Consider the following 20,042-nt stretch of genomic DNA (forward strand, 5'->3'; position numbering starts at 1 on the left):
TATAAAATTATGGGAATCAAAAACATTCAGGTCGATTCATTTTATTAAAAAAGAGTGAGTGTGTGTGTTTGTGTGTGTGTGTGTCAGAGAGCAGACAACAGAGACAGTTAAACAGTCAGGAAATAAAAGCCCATTACAAGCGGTAAATTTTATTATGGGATAACAGCACATAAAGCACATCTAAAATCGATGTGTCCAATGCACTTTTAATAAAGGTAATATTAAAGGTACAGTTTCTAAGTACAATATAACAACATTCATATTAGAATGAAAAGTATTTAAAAGACAACATTAAATTTCTTATTTTTCTTTACAGCTGTATTTACAAAATGAATCAAAATACTTATTTTCATATTTAAGAATCAGACAAGAAGGAGCAAAACTACGTTTGTGAATAGACTACCTGCTAAAGAGAGTTCAAAAGAGCTGGATAAAAAGGTACATGATCATCTGTCCCCATTTTAACATCAGTAGCAAACGTGTGACTTAGAAATTTGTGACAACCACACACTAGTTTCGGCTTTCCCATAATTTGAACTGGTTTTGCATGGAGAAAGAATCCGAATCCACCCCTGCTCCACCCACCCTTCATGTTAAGTTACCCCGACCGACTGAGAGCACATTGAACACAGAACATTAAAGAAACTCAGATGTGTTGTATGCCTCTTATACAAACACATACAAATACTTGATATACAATGCATTAGTAAATCTTCTGTTCTCAGCGAAAAAAAAAGAAAAAAGAAATTGATAAAAAACAAACAGAAAATGAAGAAATATGGATTGCCTGTTAGTTTTTGCCTAGTTGAAACAAACAATGTGCAGGTGAACTTTTCTGTAATGTTAATTGCGAGCATTTATTTGACCATTCAAGATCAATATGAAACAAACTTCCCATTTATGTTTCTCAAACAAGGTGAGGGGTGACATGTACACTCTAAACAGACTGTCTATACATTAAAACCCTTTAACGTAGCGTATCAAACCACGTGAAAATGATCAACACATAAAGAATCTGAAAAAACATTTGAAGCATGTGAGAGTGAGAATTCATTCTCATGTACAAAACACACTGTCACTTCAGTACACGTTTGGAAAAACCACAAAAAAAGACAATCAAAACCATGTATGCATCTTTTTACACCGAGAGGCACTCAGTGTGATACGTTGTGTATTATTGCAAGCATATTCTTACTGATATTTGCTACAGAGTGGAGAGAAAAGGTCAACTTTGTCCTCAAATGGCAATCCTTTCATGTACATTTGTAACACTTCACGTGGTGCAAAAGGTTTATGCCACTGGTCTGAAGAAACCACTGTTTCAGGATAGTCTAAAATGGGGAATAACAAAAGCATACCGAGGCTCTGTTAAATGAAATCAAAGCACCGCTTCCCTGCATCAGGTGAAGAACTATGCAGACACAAGAGAGGTAAATATTTAGTATCTTAAAACCTGACAAACTATAGCCTCAGTGAGTGGTTTTTACAATCAGACAAAGAAAAAACACAATACTGCCATTTCAGTTTGAATATTATCATTTTTCCACAAACCAGAAAAGCAACCTTAAATAGCTTGTTAATTAGCAGATACTAGCTTTGCTATAAGTCAGAAGGAAATAAGTGCCTTACCCCAAGACTAGCACACTGATACAGGTACTGGCTGGGTAATTTTACCACTATCATTTTCATTATTATTATCATTTGTTGAGTCCTAATATCAATAATACATTAATATGCAATGAAATGAATGTTCTAATAGGGCAGCCAGGCTTAGGAATCAATACTTTGTTCACAAAATTAACTTACCTAGCACCACACATCAGGGCAACACAAAATAAATGTCAGCACACCCTGTCTCTATCAAACTAATCCTAAAGGAGGGAAGCAAACTAGAAACAGAGTTATCATACAATATGGTGTAATTGATAAACAGATAAATATTTTCACTGGGTAGGCCTTAGTAGCAGTATTTTCCTCTTACCTATACAGACAGAAGTTACAAAGCTACCTTTATACATGTGATCAATAATAACATTAAATATGGTGAATAAACAGCCGAGAATGAGGGAGAGAGAAAGAGTGAGAAAATAAGATATACAGCATACAGGCCATGTCAAGTTCTTAGTTCTCCACCTGGGAACAGAACTGGTCAAATATACAGATGAAACATAAAAACATCCACAAAATCAACACAAAATAAAACAAAAACCAAAAGTGATAAATAAGAGGTGTATTTACATGCAGATGTTCAAAGACTATTATGCACAAAAGAATCAAAAATAATACACAGACATATATTATTGCTTGACATTCGATTATGGCTAAAAGTTGCTTTTCATTTTTTTTTTTTTTTAAACTATATTCTTAAACGTATTTTTAATCATAAATCCTTATCAGCTGTGCTTTGGAAAATGAGTTCTGTTAAAATGTGATGACTGACTCATAATTCTGGGTAACGCACCGACACTCCAGTACAACTTTCAGCGTGACATAACACTGGTCTTCACAATTTATGGCCACAAAGACTCATTTTTCACAATTTACGGTCCAGAATTCATTTCAGTTCATTTCAGCCCCGGCTGTGGCTGCGCTGTCTGAACTGATAGTGAAGTGTGTGTTTACTGTGAAGCTGGTCAATGTTGCTTCACAGCATTCTGCAGACCTATGAATTGTTGAAGGCATTATGTCATGCTTTTGAAACCTACACCTATTATGGATGGATCAAGCTCAGCATTTCCAAAACCTTTATTTCCAAAAAAAAAAAAAAACAAAAAAACAAAAAAAACATTTAAAAAAAAGTCCAAAATAAAATCAAGACCACCTCATCCGCATAACCCTGTTCCTCTGTAATTATTAAAGCCTTGTCTGGGGTTTATTTTATTCACACACTGTGAGAACAAATACATACACACACGCACACACACTATTGCTTTTTACAAACAGACAACAGAGCAGAGACAGAAGGACCAGCACATTTTACTGTATACTATACACTGATTGAATAGCACACTTAGCATCAATCCCTTTTTTTTAAAAATCGGGATCTCTGAGAATATACAGAAGGACATCACTTTACAGGCCTGTGTGAAGGTGCAGTTTATAGATACACACAAGTATTCATGTGTTTGATGACCATTTTCTGCTATCCTGCCAATATCGCAACCATACCAGAACATAAGGACATGAAAACAGAGTAATGGGGATTTATTACTTTTTGTTCTGGACTGAGAGTAAATGTAATCAGTTTGAGTCAGCTGTATGAAGAAGGTCAATTCAAAAGGATGATAACTGCACTGTAGAGACCCGTAATTGTAACACAAGGCATATTGCTTGTTTTATATTGTAGAACATATCACAAGCCACTCAACTATTTAGACTTGAATGAAAATACATTTTTCACTTTATGACAATGGAACCCTTTGGGTGGCAGACCTTAGCTGATCATATCTGATGAAATACTGAATTGATTTACGTGACCATCAAACAAGATTCCAACTGAATCCTTTTTGAGAAACAAACTTTTTTTTTCTTTTTTTTTTTTGCAAATAAATAACAGGAAATCAGCCAAATGTCCATCTCTTCATTATTTTGTGAACAGTTAAGTGCTGTACTGCATGTTCATGTGTGCTATGCCAAAAAGTTCAGCCACCTCCTCTTATCAATTGAGTGCTAATAAATTCACAGAAGAGCTAATTAAATGCTCTGCAACTATCCAGAGGAAAGCGAGCTGCTTCTTCAGTCTACCTGTTACCTCCCTGAGCATTCACACCTCATCGTCCTCGCTGCTCTTGCAGGGCCTGTGGGCCTCTCAACCTGGATTGTCTAGCAGTGTTCCAGACTGGGTTTCTTTTGCTGGGAGACTGAGGTTTACTAGTCGTAGAGGGCTTGTGCATATCCAAATAGTATTGGATCATAAGAGAGATTATTACTTAGGTACAGCATATCTACTACAACCCAAACACAAGAGATTTAGTATTGCATAAGAATATTTGGTTTTTCTAACAAAGAGGGTTATCACTTTTAAAGACCCTGATGACACCATTTGAAACCAAAACAGATTTTTGTGTGACAAATATGCTGTGTGCTGATAAAACAGTAAAACTGCGCTTTGTTGTTTTTACAAATGAGATTTTTTTTTTATTTTGACCATAGGGGCGCAGTGGTCTTTGAGCGGCTGGAGGCCCCATAAAGGACATCATTAATGTAAAATTCTGAACAACTCAGTGATGAATATTCAAATGTTAATCTCAACCACTTCTCATGGACACATCCCTGAACAAAAAGAAAAAACAAACTAAACCTAATGAATACAAACAAATGTCCTCTCAAACAGAAAGCGCAAAAGAAACTCTTCCCTGAGGGGTGACAGCACATGGCATTAACGCCTTGTACAAATTGCACGGCAGAGGAATGATAGTGTGCAAACAGAAAACAAAAGACAAACAACTGGATTTTATGTTGGTGACAGATGTGTTAACATGCTTTGTTGGATTGTTGGATTTCTAAAGGGATATCATTTTTTTCTTTTTTTTTCCTGTTTTTTTTTTTTTTTTAAGATATTCCTAGAAGCCGGTACTGAGATTGCTGGAATGTCTTAGGAATCCATTCTACATTACAGACGAGTAGACTGGAAAGCGGAAGCAACGACTACTGTTTGGCACATCCAGGGTTTTTTCTACCACTTTACTACCACACTGACAAGAAAGACACACTCAACAAAACAGAAGCACGACAACAAAGCATTCTGAAAATAGCACTTGTCCTACCATTTTTATGTTTCTCCCCTAATCATACAAACAACAGCTAGTCTAATTATTGCAGGAATATAGTTAAGTGCTACCTGACATCTTTTTCTCTCCCTCGTTCTCTTTCATGAGTTTATTAACCAAAACATGTTACAAAAATAGAAGCTTTACTACCAGACAAGGCTTTGAATATTCACTTTCCCTTCACTGTTTCCTCTGTGTCCTGTTGTGGTGCTGCCGGGCGGAGGCTGTGGTGAGAAGGCAGACAAAGCTACTCAAAAACAACAACAACAACAACAAAAAAAAAAAACATTCAAAACCTTCTGAGAAAGGCTTGCAAATGCACTTTTAGGTTTGACAATGTATCACTGTCATCATTAACTAGCTTGCTGTATTTTTACCTTCCACTAGATGGAACAATTGGATTACAGTCAATGTGTGATCGTTCCAGTCCAGCCTCAAGGATATTCAATAGTGATCTGTCTGACTTGGCTGAGATTTTTTTGGCTGACAGTTTAAAAAAAAAAAAAAAAAATTCTAATAAATTACCTTCATCTCAATAAAACGGGAACCAAATATTTAAAAAAAAAATATGTAAGAATTTGAAAATCATTGTGTTGCAAATGTCTCACACTATACCTTTGTTTTCTACACTGTAACATCACTGCAAGGGTTGTTGGCTGTTATTGTATGTGTGCATACTCTCTAAAGGAAGTATCAGAGCTACATTTTGACAGGTGTCGCACAGGCGGTTGTTGAGCTAACAGGTGATAAGAGCGTCTCTAACCTGCCTTCTCATACATGCCTCTTTGTTCACCGGCGAGCAGCCACGCCAGCAATCCTACCACACAGCCCTACCAACTTCCAGACCAGTATCATCTGTTGCTCCCAGGACTCGCCTCTGTGACCATGGTTCAACTTGTATTTCTTGTGCACATGCAACACATCACTAGGTAAATATACACGTCTTAAATTAAAGAAAGGTGTAAATAAAAGTGCCTTATCAATTCAACAATTAAGAATGGTCTAACTACTAATATCATACATGTTATTTAAAATAGATTCTATAAACATTACTTTTTTCTGTATAGTAAGTACTTATGACCATATACCCTGTAGTACATTATAAAACAGGTGGAATGGACCCTTTTCATTGTGTTGGTGCCCTGTGCTTCTCCAGGGCACCTGTCCAGAGAAGGATTAATAGCAGATGGCCTTACATGATTTCACTATGCAACAATGGTGGATGGAGTCTTTGACAGCTAAAATCATTGCGGTTTCATTAGAATTACCAGAATTCTATGTTTCTCTTTTTTTTTTTTTTTTTTTAAACGATTGTCCATAGAGAGGTACCGATTGCATCACCATGCCGACGGAGCCTCCCTTAAAGTTGCTGTGAGTTTTCATTCCAAGCACTGCGTCCAAAAGATACGACTGAACACAAGAGAAAAATGGCTGAACTTGACCAAAGTGTGCGCATTTATCAGCTTTTTTGTTTCAAGGTAGGGAGAGGATTAATCAAAGTGTTGAATATGAAAATACTAAAGCAGTTTCAGGTGTGTAGTCTGAAACATAATACTGATGTTGATTCATCTTCATTGTCTTCTTCATTTATCTTCATCTATACTGAAGATGTCTTCAGCTATTTTAACGCCAATAGTGTATCATTAATTGTGTATTGATTACAATTCAGATGCACAGATAAATCAGAATAATAGTGATTCAATAAATATTGGGGAAATGAATGAATGATTGTTATCATTCTCAAGTTCCGTGTTAGAAATGCGCATAAAAAGGTCAAATTCAACCAGACAGAAATTATTTGTCCCTATTTCCTCTTCATGTCCGATGGGGTGTCGGGTCCCACAAGTCTTCCAAAGAGAACAAAATTCAATAAAGTAAACCTTGAGAATCAACTCCCTAAGCCCTCCCCTCCAATGTAAAAGAAGAAGTTGAACAGCGTGCCATCTGTCCGCTCTGGTTTGTGCAGGGCACCAATAAAGTGTCTCAGATTCCTCCTCCACATTCCCCTACGGTGGGCACACTGGCACCTGGCGGGGCTGCTACCCGTCAACGGGCATGGACTGCTCAAAGTCTGATCCGAACAGCTCCTTGTATAAGGGGGGGAAGTGGGCACGCACAATGTCTGGGTATATTGCTTTGAAAGCTGTAAGCTTCTCTGTATGCCTACTGCACAGTGCTCGCAGTGTCGACACTTTGCATATCAACTGTGGAGAGAGAGGAGACAGGCTGTTTAGATTTACATGGAGGCAGGGACATGGAGCAATGGTAGTGAAAAACATTCTCCCCTACAGTGTATTCCCTCTCACACAGGGGCAAACAGACTTGTAAATATTGAGCCAAGCGCTCAGACACGAGCAAAACCTGACATTTCATATTATGGAGCTGGCACAATTGATAAATTGCTACTTCTCTACTGATAAAAATGCATATAACAATGTGAATGCTTCCAGTGAAATCTATTAGTTTAATCTAACATACTCAAAGTGTTTGATAGCCTGTGGATAAAGATCCTAAACAGCAGGAGATTACACTGCTACAAGGGTGGAACATGCTTAGCAGACAGCCATTTTCAGGGATAATGGATGGAGTGTGCACTGCATTGCACTGTACCTTTGTAAGTATACCATCCTCTCTGTGGTTCTTCTGCAGGACGTGCTGGAGGGCCAGTTGGATCTTCTGCTGGAGTTTCTCCACCTTCACCTTCTCCTGGAGCCAGGACCGGTCTGAAAAGTAAATTATCAGAACTTTTTGTTACTGCACAGTCACATGTATCCCCCTTAATAGTCAGCTTGGCTCGTGTGAAAAGTAATGATGTAGTGCCACCAGTCTAAGATGTTAATTGACAGAGAAAAACAGGAGGGCAACAGCCTTTCCTGCTGTGGTGAATGTGTGCCTACCTTTTTTTTTTTATTTTTTATTTTTTTTTTATTTTCCTTGCACTGTGAATGACACCTACCAGCAGACATCAACACAAAGGCGGAGAACAGGGCGATCTCATCCTCAGACAGGTGCATAGAACACAAGTTTTTCCCAAACTCGAAGACGGAGCTGATCAAGTCGTCACAGCCTGCCACAGCAAAGGACACAGAGAGAGGGCTTAGGATGAGGAAGACCAAAGAACAACATTCACTCTTGATCTTTATTGGGAGAGAGGCACACAGGGAGGGGAGAGGAAGGGGAAGGAATGAAAAAGAACGGCATGCTGACAGCACATGGGAGCGTCTTGAGCAGAACAGGCAATGCTTTTACTGAGTTTTGCCTCCCAGACGAGTCACTTTTGGCAGTTGGGTGGTGTTATGCAAGCCAAAATGAGGTCACTATTGAGGCTTTTAGTTAAATCAATTATCAGGGATAGAGAGAGACAGGCGGATGCCACCGCGGCTCGGGAAGCCCATCACTCTGCCTCCCCCACTGCGGACCCCTCTGCACAAAACACACAGGACACTGGGACAGATACACATGCTCACTCATAAACACACAAACAGAGAGTTACAGGGATTGTTAAAGTCACAGTAAGAAACAGAATTCAGCATTTTTTACTGCCACTATGGGACATATTTACATTTTTTTTTTTTCGTCAAAAGGCAGTTGAAAGTGTAAAACAATCCATGGTGGAGAGTCTTAGTAATGTCACGGCAGCCAAACACAAATGCTATTTGCTTTTGCCTGAGATGTTTCATGTCAAACTATCAATGACGGTTTTGATAGCTCTCTCCCAAAAGACACTCTGTCTGGCTTTATTTATTCCACAGTTACAGGAGCCATATGCAGCAGAGCCTCACTAACATCTCTGTTCTACCATAAATAACCGCTGCAGAGACAGCAATGCCAGGTGAGGCAGGGATGAGTGCTCAGTGTTTGCTTCCAGGCCTTCAGCGTTGTGTAGAACAGAACAGCAGACTCTAATTTTGGCTATTACACCAAGGAAAGGAGTAAGACACTGTAAGGAAACACACACAGCAGCAGCAGCAGCACACAAGCACACACACTCACTCAGACGTGCACATGCACAAACACACACCTACACCCACCCCACTTACCTAATGACTTGAACACATCAGGTCCGGCATATTTTCCATCAAAATAGACTGTGTTGTTTTGCGAGTCAAAGGCACGGCACATTCTGACAAACACAACTTCCAAAGAGCCTGTGGAGACATACAGGAACAAGATGCTGAATCTGAGCTTTGTTTCTTTTTTTTTTTTTTTTGTAGCACATCAGTCAGGGATGCAAAGCACATGATTGTGCTTTGTGTTATTCTTCAACAATATGAGTAACACAACCACTTTGAAACAGAGACGACTGCCATCAGAGGGAAAAGAAAAATCACCTCTGCAGATGATAATATCACAGACAGAAGGCTATTCTTCCATAATGACATGCCAGATAAAAAATTGTGCTTCATTCAGTAGTGACAGTGCTTATTCATTCAACCTTTATTTAGCGAGATAGGTGGGGAAATTATTCTATCCTGTAATTTGTACCACTCTGTGGGAGTGAATAAGAGGATCAAGAAAAAATAAGAGAGGCCATTACTGCCTCTAAGGAAGATGCTACTGTTTTAAAATGTCATGTCTGACAAGGGATCTCAGTCTTTATTTCATTATTCATATGGCTGTGCTAATGTAAATAATACCCAGGGAAAGACCCAGGAGAGGTGTTTGTTTGCTGCATGCACGATATGTGTGTGTCTCTGTGTGTTTGAGCATCTCTATTTATGCATAAATATAGGTGACAGTGTGCACAGAGTCATATCTGTGTTTAATATTCTGTAAGTACGCCTTCGCGAGAGCAACTGGAATGGGCAGACAACGCTGGTGTCTGGGAAAAGCGAGGGGAAATGGCAGCCGTCATGACGGGTATTATCCGAGCTCAGAAAACACATTGCTTATCTAACGCTGTGTCCATCTTTGCTATGTATGTAATGAACAGAGGAAAACGGAGAGCGACAGAGACAGAGACAGAGAGAGGAAACAGGCAGGGCAGGGTCTCCTCTCTGTGACACTGTCTGTGCGTGTGAAGAAGAGGGCTTTGTGCAGTCAGGTCAGCTACGCCCTTGTGACAATGCCAGAGGGGGGTGGTGGAGGTGGTGGGTGAGTCTGACGGCAGCGGGCCATGTTGACAGGCTGTCATACCTGCTTTCAGCAGCACTATCTGATCGTTCTGACACAGCTCCATGAAGCCGTCGATGCGCTTGGCGAACTCCACCACATACTGAATGGCCTCTGTTATTTTGATAGCACACAGCTGCCACATGACTTCCCGGGGCTAAGAACAGATAGGACACAGAATGGGTTATCTACCTTAAAACAATGTATTTGATGATTGCAACTGCTGCGGGAGCCAGCGCAGGCCCGGCTGTGGTCAAGATACCTTGTTCTGGTAGCTCTCCACCTCTTCCTGCAGGAAGGCCTGCCAGGTCATCTGCTGCAGCTCCTCCCTCAGGTACTGACATGTCTCCATGTGTGACTTGGAGATGTTCTGGGCCAGGTGCTCTGAAATACAACCATCGTCACAAACCCAGAAGATCACAGTTGAGATCTGAATGTTACTCACAAGGCTATGAGAAAGTGAAGACCTCACTGATGAAATATGCCACAGGAAAAGAAGATTTATTTACTGAGCTTTCAAGAAGGAGGAGAGGCGGATACGCGTGGGCTTTTTTGACTGGGAAAAGGCTTGTTGACATTTCCTTTTACTGCCTGCAGGAAGCTCATAGCTTAAGGTTGAGGCAAAGCCAATCTAGTTATGACACAAATGCATGGAGAGGAGGAGGGGTGCCACGTTACTCACTGAAACAAAGGTCACATTTTCTCTGAGAGAAATATTGAGTATAAGAATTTAAATGGTTTTGAAAACACATCTGTTAAAAGGAGTTCCTGGGCACAGGGGAGCCTAAAAAAATGATTTCCCCAGACGCCTGCCCTGCTGGATCCTGATTGGCCCTAATTAATGGAAACTAATTACAAAAAAGAGGCTCTTTTAATGAGTGTTGGAGATGAGTCTCCAACCTCCTGCTATTTTAAGCAACCTTTGTGTCGTTTGCCCCACGGTTGAGTTGTTCTCCCCCCTCCTCCATTTTGCTGTCTCTGCTCTTGTCTCCCCCTGTCTCTCTCCCGCTCCTTACCTAGTTCAGCCATGGACACGGTGGGGGAGGTTTCTCCGTTGGTGAAGGAGCAGTAAGGGAAGAAGCCAGAGCCGGGGGCAAAGTCGCAGATGGGCTCCGGTTTGATGCCGTTGATGTCCAGGCCTGACTGGTCAGGAGATGGCTGGATGTCCAGGTAGAAGCTGCTGACAGCAGAGTCTGGTTTGCTGCCATCTGGGGTGTGACCATCCATGTAGCCGCTGAGGTCGTCATGGAGCTCTGTGAGGCCATTGGCTGAGAGGCCATAGCTAGGTGTGAGTGGCTCCGCCTCTCCAGGCTGTTGTTGGTGGTCACGCTGTTGCTGCTGCAGCCGGTGCTTCTGGACCTCGGCGTACAGGCTGTCTCGCTGCTTCTTCGACATGCGGCCAAACTTCACCGCTGTGATCAGCAAAACATGAGTGAGACATCCCAAAGAGTTTAAACAGACACTTCTGTAATTTATATTTTATATCTCTATAAGTGGTGTCCAGGGGCTTCTCTGCATAAAGTAAAATAAGTCAACAAAAATAAAATGAAAAGTCTATGTATGACTGTTAACATGTATTACACCTCCTTCTCATACAACCTCCATGTTACTGATCCATTGTGTGAATTTTTTTTTTTTTTTATGCCTTTATTATAGCTTAGTGGAGACTGACAGGAAAGGGAATAGAGAGAGGGGAATGACATGCAGGAAAGAGTCGGACCGGTCGGGAGTCGAACCGGTGACTGCCTGCTAAGAGCGTCTTGCGCTCAACATGGTATGGGCCCTAACCACTCAACTACCGGGCCGCCCAAGATTACCATTGTGTGAATTTGATCAGTTTTATTGTTGAGTCCAAAAACCAAACACTCAAATCATCTCAAAGCATTGACTAAATTCCTTTTGTGAAAAATGTAATCTTGGAGTCTGAGACAAAATGACTTGATTAGAAAACAACTGAAAAGGACTGAATTGTGAAATTTTTGGGGCACATTAATTCTCTAGTGGCTACAAACTGTGTAACACATTCAGAGGTTATTTCTCAATATGTGCCCTCCTCTGACCCAGTAACACACAAAACCCCTCTATGTCAAAGTTGTGTGTTACTATTGGACCAAAAGATGTCAGCTATTATAAACACACACCACTGTTACTCTCTTAACAGATAATACTGATGACAAAAAAGTCAATCTCCATATTTCAGGGGGGGATCAGTAATGACAGAGATTATTGCACAAATGAACAGCTTCATAAGTGCAGAGGCAGTAGTGGGAAGTGACTAACAGCTTACCGGCCACTCAGACATGAGAGGACTAAGTTGCTGCCTCCTGTTTCAAGGTTTCCAGACTAAACAGTGGTGCTGAGAATGAGACTCCTTGGCCAGTGTACTGGGGGCCTGGCAGTATGTCAGCCGGTCACAGTGTGTGTATATGTGTGTGTGTGTGTGTGTGTGTGTGTGTGTGTGTGTGTGTGTGTGTGTGTGTGTTTGTCTACGCACAGTGGAGCGACGCAGAGGAGAGTGCGGGCAGATGGGCTCTGGTTGTGTTGAGTGAAGGCAAGAGTCACCTTCGTCTGTCCCCAGCATGTGTGAGTGTATGTGTGCACGTGTGTTGTGTGCATGTAAGAATGTGTGTGGCTGTGCAAAGGCCCTCATAAGTGCTAATGTACTTCTGTGTTCATTCACATTCATGAATATGTATGCGTGTGAGTAACTGAATTATAGCAGAGCAGTGTGCATAAAGGTGTGCCAGTCATGCATGTTCAGGTTCTCACTTGTCTGTGTATGTTTTACACAAAAAAAAAAAAAAAAAAAAAATTATCATAGCTCTGCTCTGCTTTGTTCTGATAGAATCTCCTCAGCCCAGCCCAGTCTGGACCAGCACGGCACAGCAGGAGCCCTCCAGCACACATCCCCACCTGTGTGCTCCCATTACTGCATCTCAGCTGCAGCAGCACTAATGACAACCTCGAACAACCTCCTATTTCATCAAACCTAGTTTCTATCACAGCAACAAATTAGGCCTGCAGACAAAGCACTCACCTGCAGACAGTGAACATGGAGTGACGTCTTAGCGTGTGTTCACGTCAAGATTTTCCTAGGATGTGTCTGTTATGTCCCTTTGAGAATAATGGCTGTCATTATCTGTGTGTGTGTGTGTGTGTGTGTGCGTTTTCTTTGTGTCTCCACCAAGTACCACATGAACATAGGGCCACAAACAAACAACCCAACAACAAAACTGAGTTAAGCTGATGCAATGGTGTTGTTTGTTTCACTGTTTCAGGTAATATACCCTGAAAAGGATCAATATTTTTACTGATAGTAAAAAAATAGCCTGACTCTTTTTTTTGTCCCTACAACCAACAAGTTTCCTGCTGTAAGATGATGCTGACTGACATTGTTTAAGCACAGCTCAAAAAATCTAAACAGAGAATGCACATTAGCTGCTGATTAAATGGCAAGTATGTAAGTAAGTAAATATATTAAGTAAGATTTAGTAAAAAATCCAGTCTGTCCTCATTCTTTTACTTTTAAAATAAACGGATGAATTTCTGGATTTTTTTTTAAAGACCAAAACAAAAATAACAGGCTCTAACTCTACACTATACACAAAAACTTACAACAATGACTATTTGACTTTAATGTCTCCATGAGGAAATTCTTTTCTCTCTTGCCTTCACAGGGAGGTCAGAGTCCACAGCAGCACCCCTGAAGCAACTGGCTCGAAGGCACTCCAGCGGAGCAGAGTCTTGCCCACACATGGGCTTGACCTGAGCTCTTTACCTCTGTCTACTCACCACGCCACCCTTCTGCATCCGCCCACCTATTTCTCCTCTTCCCATAAAGCACTTACCATCTCGTGACATGCCCACTGCCAGGCACTTCTGCAGCCGGCAGTGCTGGCAGCGGTTGCGGCTGGTGCGGTCGATCAGGCAGTTCTTCTGACGGGGGCAGGAGTAGGCTGCATTGCTCTGCTGACTCCTCCTGAAGAAGCCCTGCACAGGAGAGGGGCATGGAAAACACAGCAGATGAACCACTGTGGGTGGAAAAATGTTCTGGGACTGGAGCATCAGATCATGCCTTCGTAGTGTTTTAGTGTTGACAAAACTCATTACTGATTGATAGTGACTTATTGCATTCCTAGTGGTGATATTTTGATTTTACTGCTGCCAAACAGATTAGATAATAACACTACTGTAGTGGCATTTTCCTGGCTGTTATGCTGTAATATCTGGCATTTAAAGAGCACTGCAGTGTGTTCAGCATGAAGGTGGTGTGTTTGGGTAGGAATGATAACAGTGGATGCTATTTTTCTTCAGTGGGGTTATTAGTGTTGATTAACGCAGCACTGGCATGTGCAGTGCTAAAGGATTGCGAATGCACACCGACTGGATTCCTCATCCTTTGACTTAATGAATTGATTCCAGCACATCATTAACATGCCCCACTCTACCGCTCCATACACATATGTCTTAATTAGCTGCTCATTGGCTGTTTAATTACAAGAAAACAGCTGACAGCTGCCAAGTTGCTTTATAATGGAAGCCATTATGGAAACAGGCTATAACTGCCAGTGACAAGCAGCACTCTTTAATAATGCTATGATTTATGGTCCAAACTTTTGTACTCGCACATATCATTAAAGGCCTCTCTGCCTGGACTAATTAGCAATCATTAAAGATAGATTTCAGCAGTTTATTCTTTAGTGTTTTCTTCCTTCCAGCTCCTGTGTGAGGGAGAGAAGAACAGCTGAAAGGAACTTCTCTCTGTCTGTCTCTCGCTCACTCTCTCTCTATCTCTCTCTCCTTCATACATACATACACACACACACACACACACACACACACACACACACACACACACACACACACACGAGAAAACAGCAAAGGTGCAGCCTGGCTGAGGAATGCTAATGATGTGCCTGGTGACAAGCACGGGGACAAGAATACACTCTAAGCACAAAATTCCCCTCACTATGAATGGCTGGTGCATTTGAAACAGTACAAAAGGCGGCTTCAATGGAAGCAACACACTGTAGCAAACAGCCAACAATCTGCTATAATTCAAAGCACTCCCCTTTTGATCATTTTATTTCAAGAAGAGCAGGCTGCAGCAGAGGCAAAAAACACAGTGAAAAGACATGTCCCTGGGAGGGAAAGGCAGAGCAAGGCAGAGGAATGACTTTGTACTACTAATTGTGGTTTTCTGTGATGTCCTCTGCGGTGCTTGACCACTTTAATGATCATGTTCTTGGTGTTTACATTTCGCAGTCCCTTTCCAAATCTTCGTAAAACTTCAGCAACATTTTTCAAATGTTTTTCCTCGCAAGCAACTTTCTTTACTCCCTCAATTTTCCCTGTCTTCCCCCTCTCTCTCTCTCACTCACACACACACACACACACACACACACACTTCTTCCCATGACAAACATGTTCAGCCTCAATATGCTTACCTTACAGCCTTCACATGTTATCACGCCGTAATGGATGCCTGATGATTTGTCTCCACAGATCTTGCAGGGAATTATTTCGATTTGAGCTGAAGAGAAGAAAAGGAAATGAAAGAATTAAAAAAAAAAAAAAAAATCAACATTTTGCTGTCACAAGTCACTGTACAACACCCTCACCATGGATCCATGTTGGTACATGAAAGAGCACTGTGCTTCTAAAAACATCTCATCTGGTGGCTTTTGAATCCTCACTTCCACAGAGCATTAGCTGAATATTTACAGAGTATTGCGTGTGTGTGTGTGTGTGAGGGGAAGGAGCCCATTTTAAGTCCTCACAAGCAGCCAATGTAAACATAGTGTCAATCTGCATCCTAAACACAACTCACATAAGTAAAAGCCCAGCTACCCACAAACCATAATATTATCACGGTAGCACTAAATCTAGCCTAGTGCAATGACAAAGGCTCATTTAGCCACATGAGGAGATGTATTCCCTGTTGGAAAACTTGACTTCATGAAGCCTCTTAAACTTCAAAACCATGAAAAACCTCAGGAGTTAATCCACTGTGGCCACAAAGACTCATAACATGCCCACTGCGCTGGATGGAGCGGTGGCGGAGCCTGTGTGTGCACGTCTGCATGCGCTATAGAAAAGGGGTTCAGTGGGGGTTTAGCTGTGGTGTTGTGCTGTTGACAGGCTTGTGATTCACGCGCCATAGAGGACAAAAGCACAGAGAGGACAGGCCTCATCCATCGCTGGCCTTCTCTTCAGGAGAAGACCACAGGGCAACACAGCAGAACAGACAGAACACACAGACATCAGAGACACAGAACTCCCAGCTTGTCCCGCTGCTCTCAGCTTTATCACTGCAGCCACTGATGCTCCATCCCTCTCCACCTCTACCTCCCCCTCTCTCTCCCTCTCTCTCTCCCTCCCTCCAGAGATCTCTATCTCACAGCCCTCCTCCACATCTCCAACATCTCAGTCCCGCCATCCCAGCAGTGCACTGCAGCGCCAGACGAACTCCGCTTTCTGATCTAAATCGAGGAAAGATCACCGCGGGATATTTTCTCACGATGTAATGGTTTTCTCCAACCAGTCATGCAGCCGACCAATCAGGGCAAACAGGGCTATTGCAACACAAGTCTATACCAATTAGAGGGGGGATATTATAATTTTGCCTTAATAAGATGCAACAAAATTAGAATCATTAAAAAAGTGGTTGAACATTCACTATGTCAAAGTGTTACATCAGCCTCTCCCCTCTAGTCAGGCCTGACTGTCTGCTATAAAGCCTCGTGTCTCTTCCTAAGACTAGGAGCTTCAAATATCCCTCGTACACCTTAACAACCAGCCTCTTTAAACTAGTTTGATAACATCAAAAGTACTTTTGCTGGGGTTCAATCCAGAGATCCCTGCCCATTTTAATCAGCTGCCTAGGAGCCTGTAATGTGTCATGTGGATAATGTCCTTGTCCCTGAGGCATGCCCGGGAGAGGCCCTTAACACAGAGCCTCTAATCCACTAACCCCGGAGCCACACTCTATTCATTCAGGAATCTGTGTCTGTTCTCCTCGCGCTGCTGGAGTCAACAAGACTGGCCATGTTTACATGGAATTAGCCTACATTTTAGTAAAATGAACAAAAGGGAGTGGTGGAACATGCACAATTAATTCTCCTCCAGACAACACCTCCTGCGATTTGTGATTCGCACATACAATAGAGGGCACTGCACCTCGTCGGCCCGGATTAGAGTGAAATCCAGGCAGGAGGCGGGCTCTGACAACCTAACTGAGAGGGTTAATTTATAATTAATCTTTTCCTTGCAGTGAACAGTTGCTTGTTATTTCAGTTAGGTCTATCGCTGTATGAGTGCACTCTATTGTTTGTTTTTGTGTTCTCCCTGCATGAGCATTAGCAGTGCAGTGTGTTTCGACTCCTTTAGCATTTTCAGCCTCATTACTTACATAATTTGTTCTGACATGCACTCACAACAACTGAAGCGTGTTGTAATTATGACTAGCTGTGGTTATGTTGAACTAAAGGTTGTAGTGTTACTCCCCAGCCATTGGGTGGCAGTGCAGGGCTGTGGCTATGGTTGTCTTGCCAAGTTAAGCCAAGCTTCCACCCACCCTATCCAGCCCACAGGCTTTTGGCTCTGAGCTCCAGCCTCTGATAGCTCCAGGCTTAGGCTGCTGCTAGCTTTCCCCACCCCCACAGCACAGCTGTGAGATGCCTTCATCTTTCCTGAAGAAGCGAAGCTGGCTGGGCGCTCGCTCAGGCCTGACAGAGGCTGTGCCACATCAGGTGAAAGCAGTGGGAGTAGAGACGCGGGGGTGCCAGGCCGGGCAGGGCATACACACACACAAGCATGCCTCACAAAGCCCTATCTGCAGCAGGAAGGCCCTGAGTGCACACAGCCTCACCAGCTAACACCCTCTCACTCCACCGCTGCACAAGCCCCTGGATGCTCAGTGCACTCAACAGTAAAAAGGGTTTGTCTCTGGACCGGTTGAGACAGGCTCTGTAGTATCTTGTATGAGAAAAGACCCCAGTCTGAACATATAGTTACTTCCACTGTGGAATAAGCTGCTTTCAAAAAGAGGGGGTCAAGGAGAACAAACATCGAGCAATGGCACAACGGTGATCAAATACACCATTAATTCACCTACATCTTCAGCCTGAGTCAATATTTGTATATTTGTATGACTGTGCAAGTTGTCCTCTTGAGTGACTGGTCATGGGGCCCCTAAGCTACACTTTTGACACTGAGGATGATTTAAACTGAATTCACACAGGGGAGACAGTCAAACGAAAAGGCCCACGCTTATAAGCACTCCCAATCTGGCAGTCAATATCTATTGACATGAGCTGCGGTGTTAACTGCCTCTTGGTGTGAAACAGGCAGCTGCTGGCTCGCTTGAGCTTGACCAGCGCATTGCCACTGATCCCATTCACCGCGCCTGCCTGCCTCCCTGCCTCCCTTCCCTGCTAGCCAGCCCTGCCTGCTCTGTTTACGACATCAAAGCCAGGCACAGTTAGACGGGCAGCCATGCTAAAGCCCATCCCAGCAGCCTGCCGCTCCTCACAGCACTCTGAGATGGCCTCTGCACGCAGGCCACTTCAAAGACACCTGCTAAGACGCCAAGATTATGCGCGAATCACATCACAGTGCAATCACGCCACGTGCATAACCATAAGGGCTGGACAGCGGTTCAAGACTGATTTCCTGTACGCAGCGCTGCAACCTGATGTGGGAGTCTTGGACAATGGGGCATGGCGGAGGGACGAGACAGTCAAGCCAAATTTAAAGCTTGTTCTTTGTCTGTCTGTGGCTGAGCAGTTCAAGGACACTGATTCACCACACTAGCAGGCCCTTTGAGGGGATGACGTGTCACTCAGAGCACATGTACAATAGTGCAGCGTGGCCCCTGCATGATCACCCACTGCCCTTCACTGTCTTCACAGAGATCAGCCCACTGCTAAAACCACAGTACATTATCAAAGACCTGGAAACACCCAGCACGATTTACCAAACGCACACAAACAGCTTCCAGGGGCTCTGTCATAGCCTTTTATAGCCTCATTCAAAGATATAAAGAATCATTCACTACATATTAAAACAATGTGAAGCTGAGAAATATAGTGGGAAAGAAATGGTGAAATATTTAGAAATGCTGGTCATTCTATGCAGTGTAAGTTCTTGAGGAATTAGCAATTGGTATGCATTTATACCTGCTATGGTAGACTTCTTAGAATTCTTGTCAGATACAAAAAAACAAACATTTTATTTAATTCTCAGTAATTATTTTTATATCTTACATATACATGGTAACATATACAACATAAAATAAAAGTGAAAACCATACAGGCTTGTGCAAACATGGAAAATCACTAGTCAAAATCTCCTGGCTTTTCCCACTGAACCCTTGGACTACTGACATAACGCTGAAGGATTACGATTATCCCTTACATTACAGACCCATGCCCAGGCCACCGTCATAATGCTGAGAGCTTAACCCATTACTCGATTGGACCATTAAATCATTTTCTCATGGCCTGATGATTCATGATAGAGGTGCACAATATATGAGACCTGACACCGAGGCTTCTATACTGCTCTGTACGTGCAGAGCTGTTTCACTGGCTTATTTACAATGCACAATCATTCTGAAAGAAAGCAGTTGGATGAAAGACACATTTGCCTCTCTGTGCCCGGTGGTGTGTCAGTCAGCGTGTACGTGTGTGTGTGTGTGTGTGTGTGTGTGTCGGTCGCGTTGTGTTGACAGCTGTCAATGACAAGAGTGACGCAAGCCAGTGGGCTCATGTCAGAGATTATGTAAGGAACTGGACAGGGCACAGCATCATGAGCAGATTAACAATTTGACTCCCATCAGGCTAACTGTGTTAATACATTCTCTTTTTATAATATTTTGCAACAAAACCAAACAAAAGCTTATGAGGATCACATGCCTGCTCCCAGGACTGTTATGGATTTTCTTAAAAAACAGACCATCTACACATGGTCAGCACACAAACACCGGCTGGCAAATGTGTACTAAGCAATCTTCCTCCATCGTTGTGTGCAGCTATCTATTCTCCTACATGAACTGATTTCTCTGGCGTTGGAAATCAGCTGTTGGTTGATAAACAGAGTCTTCTCTAAACAGATACCCATGACAGCCAGATCTAGCTGTAGCGCGACGACAGCCTAACA

At 42.5% G+C, this 20,042-nt stretch overlaps 1 protein-coding gene across 2 annotated transcripts in view; it reads right to left on the reverse strand.

Annotated features, from left to right (window-relative positions):
* Positions 1 to 129: 129 nt before the first annotated feature.
* roraa (RAR-related orphan receptor A, paralog a) overlaps positions 130 to 20,042 on the reverse strand; it is a 182,491-nt gene continuing 162,578 nt past the window's right edge. For both annotated transcript variants that reach the window (XM_071498967.1, XM_071498977.1), the window contains 9 exons: positions 15,329 to 15,414; positions 13,730 to 13,871; positions 10,898 to 11,293; positions 10,144 to 10,265; positions 9,906 to 10,038; positions 8,810 to 8,917; positions 7,726 to 7,836; positions 7,380 to 7,492; positions 130 to 6,973 (listed from right to left, as the gene is read on the reverse strand). In XM_071498967.1, coding sequence (XP_071355068.1) covers positions 6,809 to 6,973; positions 7,380 to 7,492; positions 7,726 to 7,836; positions 8,810 to 8,917; positions 9,906 to 10,038; positions 10,144 to 10,265; positions 10,898 to 11,293; positions 13,730 to 13,871; positions 15,329 to 15,414 — 1,376 coding nt within the window. In that variant the 3' untranslated portion in view covers positions 130 to 6,808. The remainder of the gene's footprint in view (positions 6,974 to 7,379; positions 7,493 to 7,725; positions 7,837 to 8,809; positions 8,918 to 9,905; positions 10,039 to 10,143; positions 10,266 to 10,897; positions 11,294 to 13,729; positions 13,872 to 15,328; positions 15,415 to 20,042) is intronic.

This window comes from Trachinotus anak, unplaced genomic scaffold (genome assembly GCF_046630095.1).
Source record: "Trachinotus anak isolate AG129_WGS33_773 ecotype Australia unplaced genomic scaffold, CSIRO_AGI_Tana_v1 ptg000002l, whole genome shotgun sequence".
Classification (NCBI taxonomy): domain Eukaryota; kingdom Metazoa; phylum Chordata; class Actinopteri; order Carangiformes; family Carangidae; genus Trachinotus; species Trachinotus anak.